At 41.4% G+C, this 12,867-nt stretch overlaps 1 protein-coding gene across 2 annotated transcripts in view; it reads right to left on the minus strand.

Annotated features, from left to right (window-relative positions):
- Window positions 1-12,649, minus strand: part of tnfaip3 (tumor necrosis factor, alpha-induced protein 3) — a 28,718-nt gene extending 16,069 nt beyond the window's left edge. The window contains exons 1-2 of one of the 2 annotated variants that reach the window (XM_061836877.1): window positions 12,297-12,649; window positions 6,389-6,751 (exon numbers count right to left, since the gene is read on the minus strand). In XM_061836877.1, the coding sequence (XP_061692861.1) occupies window positions 6,389-6,695 (307 nt within the window). In that variant the 5' untranslated portion in view covers window positions 6,696-6,751; window positions 12,297-12,649. Of the gene's footprint in view, window positions 1-6,388; window positions 6,928-12,296 lie in introns of those variants that run through there. The other variant, XM_061836878.1, reaches the window with a different exon arrangement.
- Window positions 12,650-12,867: the final 218 nt, after the last annotated feature.

Consider the following 12,867-nt stretch of genomic DNA (forward strand, 5'->3'; position numbering starts at 1 on the left):
GCCATTATATGACGCTCACATGTCTGAAAGCACAAACAGACTGAGCTTCTCCTTTAGAGGGCAAACATGAGAAAGAACCTGTTTAAAAAAAAATAAACATTCATTCCAAGTTTATCTCTTAACCAGTGTTGTCACGACACCAAAATTTCTTACTGGTACTATTCCCGCATTAAATATCTCGTTATCGATACTGAAACAAAACCAAGGCAAAAACATACAAGATCAGTAAAAGGAGTAGAATTTTGGAAGACAAAGATGGAATATGGGCAGTGGAAGATATAAAATACTATATACAGTTCACATACTAAGACTGGGTTTCACAGTCGGGGCTAATGAAGGCGAAGAAGGCAAGGTAAAGACAAAGCACCTATGTTCAGGTACAAAAGGCCTCAAAAATCGATATTTTATTCAAAAAACATCAAACTAAATGGAGTTCAACACCCAAGAATCAAGCTAGCAAAGAAAACCATAAATAAACCTGAACTGGAAACAAGACAAGACATGCTACAGCGAGACAACGGCATGGGCAACCACAAACATGACGTCAACAACCAATGGACTGACGGAGAAGTGAAAGAAGACACAGAGTTAAATACACGGAGAATGACGAGACAACGAGGAACACCCGGACAAGACACAAGTGGATGGAGGTGGCCGATTTGGTGACACAAGGGAGGAGGTTAAACATCAACCGGTGGACAAGGCTAACAAAATGAGAACACACGACGTGGAAGACACAGGAAATATCAAACCAACCAAAACGTAGACTATTACAATCGGTTTTGAGAACGAAGCCAGAATTCGATTTGGATTCAATATCAATTCTTTAATGTTGCCATTCGATTTGATATCCATTCAGCAAGTAGAAATGGACAAATAAGAGTACATTTTGACACGTTTATTTTTGATTTTGATAAAAAAGATGTCACAGGTCACACCACATTTCTTAAGCAATAAAATTGAAAGTACAAATATTTACACAACTTATTGGTACACAAAGAATACGAAAGTGAAAAAAAAAACCATGAAAGTGTATAAACACTAAAAACGTAAAGTTTATGTAAATATTTATTTCCTCTTGGAAATTATAATTTAAAAAGTTGCATGATCACTTGTGCATGGAGTGGAGTGCAAAAATAAATACTTGACGACAGAAGTCATTTGAATTTCTTTTTTCCGATTGGGGTTTTTATATGGAGCATTTCCATTTGGTTTAGGCTTCTAAACCAATGAAAATCAGAACAGAAGCCTCCATGTCAACCAGGCTGGTTAAGATCTTTATTCTTTGCTTTAGATTCAGGGGGATCCATACCACAGAGAAAAAAAAAAAAAAAAAACCTACATTATAATAATATTAACCTACAACACGAATAAGAACAATAATACAGATTTTTTGTATTGTGTATTGTGGTTCAAGTATCTTTTGTTTACATTTACAGGGGAACCCAAAATGAGCCCAACATGTTCAATATAAACGTAAAAGCTGCTCATGTTATACTGCTGCGATGCTTGCTTAGTCGCCATCATTGTGGTTGTTGATGGTTGGTCAAGTGCGCCTTCCAGCACCAATACAGTGCCAATCACATCCAAAAGAGCAACCCATTGACCAGGAGGTGAATTGATTTAGACGATTTGCTGTATATCGACGTGCATGCAATTGATGCGTGAACATTTTTATCCAACCCTAATCGTCCTGACTCAAGAGCCTGCTTGGGTCTTTTTCTCATTGTGCAATTTGTACGCAGAAAGCCTTGTTGTTCCCACATTAAACGCAGGAATTTCCCAGCTTCATCTTCTTCTGACTGGCGTGTCAAACAGCACTCAGCTGGTCCTGGACTTTCCGTGGGGGGAGGGGAAGGGCGGACGGAATGCTGCCGCGTATCTTGGAACAACACAACAACAACTGGTGCCATTATCAGTCCCATCAAGTATGAATGATTGCACGATGTGATATTTGCATTTTTCGCCGTGTGTGGTCAGAATGAAACTGTAAGTGCCTGTACAGGAAAAATTATTGAGACATTTTACACCAAAATAGAATAAAAGATGTCAGCTTCCCATCTGGGAAGCGTCGTTGGAGTGAATCTATTGGTGTTTTTGTCCATTTGGGAAGATTTTCTTCCATTCCAATCACATGGAAACACGCCCCGCTTTCCTAAATTGGCTGTATTCTTGTTAGATTTATATATTTTTTTCATAGATCTGATTTTAATATTTTAACTGTATTTTTGTGAAAACACAATTATTATTGAATTAGAACTTTATTCTTTTACATACATTTTAGTTTATTTCAACAATATTCTATTACTAATATTTAATCCATGTTCATAATAGTCTAGTAATTAGAACATGATCGCTCTCATCATTTGCGACTTTATTGTGACAATAGACTCTCGTCTCTAAGGATAACTTTAGACACTTAGTGGCATGCTCGGATACTTCCTAAAAGCACAACAAACAACCTTTAAACCAGCCCGACGTCCAGTACATAAATACGACAAATCACTCATATCAGTTGGGAAGCTGATATATAAAAGTGGTATGAACTGAATAAAACAGATCAAAAATAAATTAATTAAGTTATGCACACTACACACATGATTTTTCAAAAAGTGGATTAAACAGATTGGTTGTTTCATAATATTTCATAATTGGGAAAGGATATACTGTATGTGATCAATTAACATCATACAATTGAATGCTTTAAATAAAACAAATGAATACTGAAGACAACTGAAGGTAGCATGTTGACATGGCCCTCGACAAATTTTCCAGTTTCTCACATGGCAAATTAACTGCCAAACCCTGCGGTAGTTTAGATATCGGGGCTGATTGCAACCACAAATCAGCATGTAAAACAGGGGTGCTCAATGCGTCGATCGAGGCGAGGCAGTTTCGATCGATTGCGACGGCGTGGCAAGAAAATAAAGAGAGACATCTGACGTATTTTTTTTTTTTTACTTTAACTCAGGAAAACACGCTGTCAGTGAGTTCCTCCCCATTTTAAGCTCTCGCTTAAAAAAATCTCATCAAACATGAGTATGGATGCTGCAGTAAAGAAGACAAACACGTATCACTTTCATACGCAATGGGAGGCGGCCAACTTTTTAACAATGTCATTTTCGAAGTGCGTTTGCCTCATCTGCCAGTGGAGTGAAATGTGGAGCAGCATTTTCGAACTGTTTATGGAACATACGACACCGACATTCCGCCAAAAAGCAAACTGAGAATGAGAAAAGTGAACGAACTAAAATCCCAATTGGCCGCACAGCAGTCACTTTTCACACATATTTCAACAGCGAAAGCCGCCACCGGCCGAAGCATTGTTTCTGGCTTCGTCACATAACAAGAAGTCCTTCCAAGACCATCTTTTAAAAATAAGGCGGAAATATTATCTTCAATAAAGTCTCTGCAGCTGTAAAGGCACTGTGAAGCCATGGCTGATGTGTGGAAGGACATCGGAGATTGTGAGTGTTTCTTACTGCAGTTGGACAAATCCACTGACATGAGTGACACAGCCCAGCTGCGCATTTTCATGCGCATGGCGTTAAGTGATCATCAACGTGAACTCCGACAGTTACAAAAAATGTTTAATATTAATTATGTTGTGTAATGTTGGCTCATGCAGTTATGCAAGGCACACAAACATACATTTACACATGAAGAATCCTCAATGTACTTTAAAATAAATGTGTGAGATCCCCCCCCCCTAAAAAAAAATAAAAATTAAAAATGTCCACAATTTTGCAAGCACCTGCACCCTGGGGAGAAGTAGGCAACACCCCAGGCTAGTTGACAAGACTATCACAGAGCTGCCAACCAATAGAAATTCATTTCAACAATTGGTAGAAATTTATCTTCCACATTCCACATTTTCAAAATTATGTCAATAACATTACTGTGGAACAGTTATTGCAGTATATTTTGTAATAGGATAAAAATGATTCTGTATTCTGTTCAAATGCACATCCTCATTACACTAAAATTGTAATGAAAAAAAAATCCCATGTACCAAGCAACTTTTTTTCCCCCTCACTTACAGTATGGTGTTTATCATTTACTAATCATTTATTTGAAATTTTCATCACAGTGGCCGGACACACATTACGTTACCGGCATTACTGGCAATGAGTCAGCGTTCAATTGTTTTTGTAACAAAATACGGGCATTCCATAAAATTTGGCAGCTCTGCATGGCAGCTCTGCAATCAAAAGGCACATATAGATAACATTCACACTCGCATCTAAGAATGTATGAATGTAATATGAACCTGTGTAACGTGGGAGGACACTGAAGCACTCAGAGGAAACTCTTCCAAGCGAAATGAGGATATGCAACCTCTACATGTGAACCGAGAATTGAATGTTGAACTTCAGAACTGCGAGGTGGGCGCCCCAACTACTTTTCACGCCTTGCTTCCTACAACTTTGACAGACCCCTAATAGGGAATCCATGACAGATGGGTAATGCTACATTGCAAAGGGTTTTTTTTTTTTTTTGTCTACTTCATCCAATGTGGGGCGAAGCATGGCATCAAAAAGTCTGATCTTTTGGTTGCAGCTTTAATTGTAAGAGCAATTTTTGGAGTATTAGGTGAATGTCAATTAGTCTGGTCAGTGGAAAGAAGCATAACCGTTATGACCTTCTCCAGCTTGCTCTCCGTTGACGGACTTCCGCTGCGTGTGTGTGTCCAGTGACTCAGCTGCAGACAATATGTGTGTGTCCTCTGCTGAATGTCACGTCTGGGTCCTTCAGAGTGAGAAAAAGCTTTTAAATCTAATGTGTATGACTGTGCGTCCCGTCTTGATGACATCATTGCATGCCGGGAAGTTCGATGCGGCTGTCCACAGGAACAAGGGGCCAGCGTTTTGCCAACTTGAGGGTGCTTTCTGAAGAGGAACTGAGCTGGTCTGAGCGAGTTATTGTAGCCTCTTGAGTCAACAAACTCTCACACACACACAATTACACAAACGCTGGTTCCTTATTTATGATGTCACCGTGATGGGTGAGATTAAAGGTGAGTTCATTTCTGCTTCTTCCTTTTCTTTGGGGTGATGCTTTCCTTTCCCATAATATCCTGTTAAAGTTTAGAAACAATCGAGCCAGTTATAGAGGAACCGCATCTTTGATGGGCCCCTGGAAATGATCCTATATACGGCCCGTCACCTGAAGACATCTGGGAAAAGCTCCAACAAACTCGTCCCCCAAATGAGGATAAACTGTACAGAAAATGGACTGATGGACAGATAGTGAAACTATCTTCGGGGGCTAAATTTTATTGAGTTTACGAGTCACACCCACAACGTCTACCAAGCATATACATTATTTTTGCAATATTAATCACACCTGGACGGCATGGTGGTGCAGCAGTAAAGCGTTGACCTCACACATCCCAAAAACATCCAACAATTAGAGACTCTAAATTGCCCCTAGGTGTGATTGTGAGTGGGCGTGTTCGTCGTGAGGATAAGCGGCTCAGAAAAATGATGGATGGATGATAACACCTGTAAATTTGCTGAGTTTTTGAGTATGGAAAAAGCCCTTACACGATGACAACAAAATATTTTTTTTAAACATTAAAACAAGAATATGAAAAAGCACCGCTTTAGGGCTGCTCTAAAATTAGACTCCTCTGTACAGTGCTTGACAGATGCGCTTGGTTTACTACGAACTAAAAGAGCGTGGTCACGTTTGATTTAACGAGGTCTAGCCGGCTGTGACACACTTGACTGCGCGAGGGACCGTGTAAATCTTCCTGGAGTTGTAAATCTATTTAAGAACCTGTAAGATTTACTCACCCCTGCGCACACACGGTGAAGAAAAGAGGGGGCAGACACCCGAGTTGTAAATAAAAGCATGCAAAACCACAGTTTCCCCAGCATGTTTCAAAACCGCTGGGATGTTCCGTGCCTTTGATGAAAACATGACTTTACATCATTAAAAATTAATCCGGGATGACTAAAATGAGCAAAGTGAAACCCGGGAAGCCCTCACTGAAGTCACTTACAGTAAAATAGCATATGTGAAGTTATTGATTAACCTTCTCATTGACCTCTTGTATAACAGTAACCTAAAGAAAGTAAGTTCCAGAAAAGACAAATAACGCTACCACGTCAAGGACACGCCTTTGAGACAAAGAATCAGGTGGCACTATGACCTTTAACCTTACTTTCGCCAATCAGAAACTTGGAATAAATTAATTCCCACAAAAGATAACAGCACAGTATCTAGAACACAAAGAATCTTACGAGCAAAAGGACAGCGAACACTTTGAGACAAACAGGTGGCGCTATATCCTTTAAGCTGATACACCAGCCAATCAGAACTATGAAGAAAGTCACTTGGGGAAAATGCACAATATCAGCAACAACAAGCACGTATCTCTTACCGTTGGTCCGTAGTGGCACCATCTTCTTCACCTCCCGGCACCAGTTGAGCTTTTTCTCCTGCTCCAATGAGGCCTGCATGGCTCGGTCCAAGATGGCAGCCTGCACCACCTCCCGGAAGGCCTGCGGGAAGTGGTTCATGGCGATCATCTCCAGCGTGTAGCGGTGCATGCCGCGCAGGTGGTGCATGAGGCCGCCGCTGGCCGCCGGCTTCACCACATCGTTGGGCACCCGCTGTCGGATCTTCACCGCTTTTAGCAGGTTGGACACGAACAGGAACTTGGGGAGAAAGTTTTGTCCCTGCGACATGGTGGCGAGGAAGGTGGCCCGGAGAGAGGCGCGGCAGCAGCGGTAGAAGACGGAAACTACAACAGAGGGAGAGAGTGGAGTCAGTTAGTCTGTGAGGAAACCTCTGCCGGAGATTCCCTTTTTTTTTTTTTTAATTGGAGGCTTAATTTATAGCGGACTCTGGAAAGCACCACAAACACAATCATCACTCTGATAAATCAAATGTAATCCACAAAGAGATCCTTGTATTCCGGGTTGTAGAAGAAGGGAAAAAAAACTCTGGCGTCTCATTGCGCTCGGAGTGGGGGCAATCCTACAATGCGCTGCTGTTTTCCACACTGGGACTGTCAGCCTGCAGGGGACTAACACTGTTCTTAACATTTGAGTTATGATCAAAGAACAAAGGATGCCCTTTTATGACATTGAACATCCGTTAATACACTGCAATATCAGTGATGGTGATAGATTAGACTACCAGTTCAAAGGTGTTTTTCCCCCTAGAGATTAAAATTTATTTATTTGGCTAATTATTTCATTTTCTTCAATATTTTAGTAGGAAAAAAATACACTGATTTGCACATTTTCATGCAATAATATGAATTTACTCTTGTAACAAAACTTTTTTTCATATTACAACTTCATTCTGATTGATTCATGATTTCACAGAAAGTGGTTAAATGTTTCGCATTAGTTGAACGAAACAGTGGTAAATGACAACTTTTGCGGGTTACATGTTTTTTATGAGTTTTATTGAGGTTTTGTTTTTAAATTTCCATGGCAGACCTGACAAAGGCACTTATGTTACTATTAAACAACTGACTAGTTATAACACTGATGGTAGACTCAACATAAAGTGGTACCTTGCCCTCGGCAAATCTTATTTTATCTTATCTTCATGTTATGGACACTTAAAAGTGTGCTGTATTCACACCTGTGTCACGCCACCAAATAGGTGCAAATTCGCTGACTGGACAGCAAACGAAATCGGTAAGTCAACCAAACTTTGCTTGTTTGACTCGTCACCTCCAATTTCCCGCATGCTCGTTGTGCTGATGGTGAAATACATTTTGATGTAATATCACAGCCAGTTTCACAATACATGTAAAAGCCAAGATTTATTCCTGCGACGTTCATGTTACCCTCATTTTTTCACGACTTTTCTGCTCATCATTTTTGTCCCATAAAAAACATCCTCTAAAAAAAATTTGCATTTTTATACATGACTTTATCCTTGCAACATGACAATTTTGTTTTTTTTTTGTTTTTTTTTTTTTTTTACACATGATAAAATTTTAATTATTTTGCGAACAAAATACAGCATTAACTTGGGGCAACACTAGACTAACAAGGCTTGCAGCATGAAGTGATGAATCCTGCTAAGGTTAAAGGTGAAATGTCTTCAAAGACAACAACAACTGTCCAACTGCAATCAAAGTCAATGCTCTGAGAACCAAAACTATCCAGACTACCTCCTTGAACTGGGACGTTTTTTCTCACGTTACAACAACTTAACCCTTTTTTACCGGGTCCTTTTTTTTCCAGTGAGGCTTTGATACATTGCAATAAATACGCAACATCCCGACAGTACTCCCCAGGACCCAAGCTTAATAAACTATACCATATATCGCCATAACATCAACACGTCAAGAACAGTGGACCGTTGCTATTTGCAGGGATTACAAAACAAGACCCACCACGAACTCCAAAACCTCATGGCCAGATGCCATTCTAAACATTTTTATAATTGCCTGTCCAATATTTACAATTCATACCCCAAACTATGACCCCAAAACATTTTAAAGATAAATAGTGTAGTAGAAGCAGTGTCAAACTGGGTGGGCTATCTTCATTTACAACCCATGCATCCATTTTCTTCACCGCTTATCCTCACAAGGGTCATGGGGAGTGCTGGAGCCTATCCCAGCTGTCAAGGGGAAGGAGGCGGGGTACACCCTGAACTGGTTGCCAGCCAATCGCAGGGCACATAGAGACAAATAGTCGAACTCACAATCACACAGACGGGCAATTTAGAGTGTCCAATTAATGTTGCATGTTTTTGGGATGTGGGAGGAAACCGGAGTGCCCGGAGAAAACCCACGCAGGCACGCGTGGAGAACATGCAAACTCCACACAGGCGGGTCCGGAATTGAACCCGGGACCTCAGAACTGTGAGGCCAACGCTTTACCAGCTGATCCACCGTGCCGCCTCATTCACAACATAGAAATACCAAATCATTCCGCTTTTTTTTTTTTCTACATCACAATCACTTTTGACAAACAAGCCAGGGAGGTAGAAAAATATTTATATGACAAACATTTCAGTTGTGATTCACGCAGTGAGATAATTTAATGTGGTTACAAGTAGTTCTGCCTCCTCGCTACTTAAATAGGGTGTTGGCAGGTAAAATTGCAGCCTGGGATTTTTCTCGTAATTTCAGTCTCAAATGACGGTGCTGGCGCAGGTTCGAGCCCATTTGTGGTTTCTCAAAGTTGTGCACATCAATAGTTTGTTGGCTTGACAGTTTACATCGTCACAAAATCACATCTTTGAAGTTGTGACAGTTGTGTGCCAGACACGACATGTACCAACATCTTAAAAATAAATAAAAAATATATATATATATTTAAAAAAATGTTAAAATAAGTTTTTCATCACCCATTCGCCCCAGATAAGGTTACCAGTGACAATTAGAGTCAATATCCCTATTTCACAAGCATATCACTTCAAAGTTACTTTTCAAAAGGCGATGAGGTCAGTTTACTCAAAAGAATGGGTAAAAGCCGTGGGCTAATGTTAAATAAGTGCTATATAAATACATTTGCTTTTGATATAACTTGTTAATTATTTACAGGTTTACCCCCCAAAATTGTAGGCATCTATTGTGAGACATCAAACTACAGTAACTATCCCTTTGGAACATTTATCTACCGATGAACACAATGACATGATGGACAACTACGTCTTTATTGAACACATTAGTGAGACACATGACAAGACAGCCATGAAAGAAGCTTCGGCAACAGGCCTCTTGCATGGCAATATGCAGATGAAGCCAACAGATGGAGCTCTTTTTATGTCTGTCAATTGCTTTTGTCGCAGTCAATCATTTTAAGACAATTGTCTCAAAATGATTAATGGCTTCAGAAAACCTCATTTTCTCCATCCCTACCCGTCGGGCCTCTATTCGATACTTCCGTCCTACTGCTTTTTGCCGTCAGACCGCAACAGCTATCAATTGGTGGCCCTCTTTAGCTACTTCTGCGCTAACGTGGCGACTATCTTAGGGCATTACCGAAAGCGTGAATAGATTCAATGTTGGTGGCGAGTTTGTGAATGGTGAATCGTCACTACCTGAACTGTTTTTTTTTTTTTTCTGACAGGTGATCATTTTGGACATGAAAGTATTTGGCCAAATATCTGCAATATGTAAGGTGTTGATGCATTTATACGGTTTCACAGTCTTAGCTCTCTGACTGGAACTATAATTACAAAAATGTCACTTGTGACATAGGTGTGTCAGAAGAATTTAAGGTGGAGGTGGGACTGCATCAGGTTTCTGCGCTAAGCCCCTTCCTGTTTGTGGGAGTAATGGATAGGCTGACAGACGAGGTTAAACTGGAATCCCCTTTGACCATGATGTTCGCAGATGATATTGTGATCTGCAGTGAAAGCAGGGAGCTGGCGGAGGAACAATTAGAAAGATGGAGATATGCATTGGAAAGGAGAGGAATGAAGATTAGCCAAAGTAAAACAGAATATATGTGGGTGAATGAGAGGGGCGGAGGAGGAAGAGTGAAGCTCCAGGGAGAAGAGATAGCGAGGGTGGATGACTTCAAATACTTGCGGTCAACAACACAGAGCAATGGTGAGTGTGGTGAGGAAGTGAAGAAAGGGGTCCAAGGGGGGTGGAACAGTTGGCGGAAGGTGTCTGGAGTGCTATGTGACAGAAGAGTCTCCGCTAGGATGAAGGGCAAAGTTGATAAAACAGTGGTGAGGCCAGCCATGATGTACAGATTAGAGACGGTGGCCCTGAAGAAACAACAGGAAGCAGAACTGGAGGTAGCCGAAATGAAGATGTTGAGGTTCTCGCTTGGTGTGAACTGGTTGGATAGGATTAGAAATTATCTCATTAATGGCACAACCAAAGTTGGATGTTTTGGAAACAAGATTAGAGAGAGCAGACTTCGATGCTTTGGACACGTTCAGAGTCGAGAGAGTCCAAAGCAAACATGGTGAAGCAGCATTTACCTATTATGCTGCACACAAATGGAATAAGTTGCCAACAGAGTTGACGTCACTTTATATACGTTTATCAAGTACGTTTTTCAACAGGGTTCAACGTTTGTAAATACTTGACGGATCTCCATAGATGGCGGAGTTGCATCACTTGGGATTTACGACCGGAGCAGCTTTTGAGAAGAAAATTATTACGGGGGTGAATCTCAGCCTGTCGCGTCAATTATGAGGGAGAGAAGTGCCAAGACATTGAAATTCAGCCTAAAAGGCACCTGACACCTTAAGAGAGTACTGTATATCTATGTATGTATGGTACAAACAAAGTATGTGTTGTCTATACCGCTAAAAATTCCTTTTAATTCCAAAAACTCGCAGAATTTTCCCACCTTAGTTCAAATTACACATTGCTGAAATGAAATGAACAATCCCATTTCGCAAGAAATGTGAGGTAGAGAATTTGTTTAAAGCAGTGACACCGAGCCAGGGCGCTGTGACACACCAGTGTGCTGTGAGCGTGAGAGATCATCTGGAGTGCCGTGGCAAAGTATCCAATTTCGTGTAATTGGTCTGAAAATGATTATAAACCCATCCATTTCCTGAGCCGCTTATCCTCACGAGGGTCGCGAGAAAATCATTTCTGCAAATCTAACTATAGTATCTAGGACAGCGACATATCATAACAGGCAAACCAATTAAATGCTCTTCCATTAGATGGCAGAAGGTACGATAAAACCTGTGTATCCACTTGCTGCCATTCATACAACTGAATTAAAAAAAAATATCGCCCTGTGCTGAGGTGAGCAGGCCCACATTCCGAAATGAGTAAGTCAACTTATGAATAAATTGGGACAAAGATCATTATTTCAGTAGTCATAATATTTGTGACATTTTTTTTTGTCGTTGTTCGGCGGTGTGCCGTGAGATTATTCGAATGTAAAATGGGTGCTTTGTTTCAATAAAGGTTGGCAGCCACTGCTTCGGGAACGGGCTTCAATTTGACACCTGTGCCATAGATGTTCGGTTCATGTCTCCAGTGGCAGGTGCAGGAATAAGAGGGGGGGGGTCAGACATATACTACATACACGAGTACATGGCACAGACAACGAAACTGACGTAATCCCTAACGACAACCATATAGCCCGACAAGGCCCACAAAAGTGTCCGCGTCCGATCAGAGGCGACCGTAGCCCGGCTAAACGTCCATCGCTACGGTCCGCTCGCCCGAGGACGATGACGTCTTTGTAAACAATGGCTGTCGTGAGCCGCTTCCTCCACCGACTCGAAGAGGCCTCATACCGCCACCACCGCCGCCGCAACCCCCTTCAGCCTCCTCGGACTCGCCTGGGGAGCCGAGCCGAAGAGACGCGTCGTCGGGCCGGGCTTACCTGTCCGACTTGCGCGGGGGCTGATGCTACAACAAAGGCCGCCGGATACTCGGCACCTTCGTCCTCTCGCTCGGCGCCATTCGAGCTTCTCCTCTCCGCGCGGCTATTTTATATATATATATAAATATATATATATATATTTTTTTTTTTTGGGGGGGTGGGGGGGCCGCTCGCACTTTGACGAGCCCTCTCGCTTGCACTGACGACTCGAGTAGATACCTACGATAGCGTTTAAAACCATAAAACAAAAGTACAGAGAGAGGAGGGGGAGAAAAAAGCCCAACTCAAGGGGATTTCCAAGCAGGGACTTTCCGTCCACCCATTTTTTTCCCTCCCTCACTCAAGTCAACCCCCCACCCCGTCCCTCCCTCACCCCTCCGAGCTGTTACGCCGAAAACCGCCAGGGGGAGCTCGTGAGTTGACCCGTCTTGGCTGTGTACGAAAATAACCAAATACTGTACCCATTCAACAACCATAAAAATGTAAAAATTCTGAATATTTTAGCTCTATTGTTCGTTGCTTATAGCTATATTTTAAATATAAATAATCAACATTCTTTTGTAATTTATTG

The sequence above is a fragment of the Syngnathoides biaculeatus genome, chromosome 12, assembly GCF_019802595.1.
Source record: "Syngnathoides biaculeatus isolate LvHL_M chromosome 12, ASM1980259v1, whole genome shotgun sequence".
Taxonomy (NCBI): Eukaryota; Metazoa; Chordata; class Actinopteri; order Syngnathiformes; family Syngnathidae; genus Syngnathoides; species Syngnathoides biaculeatus.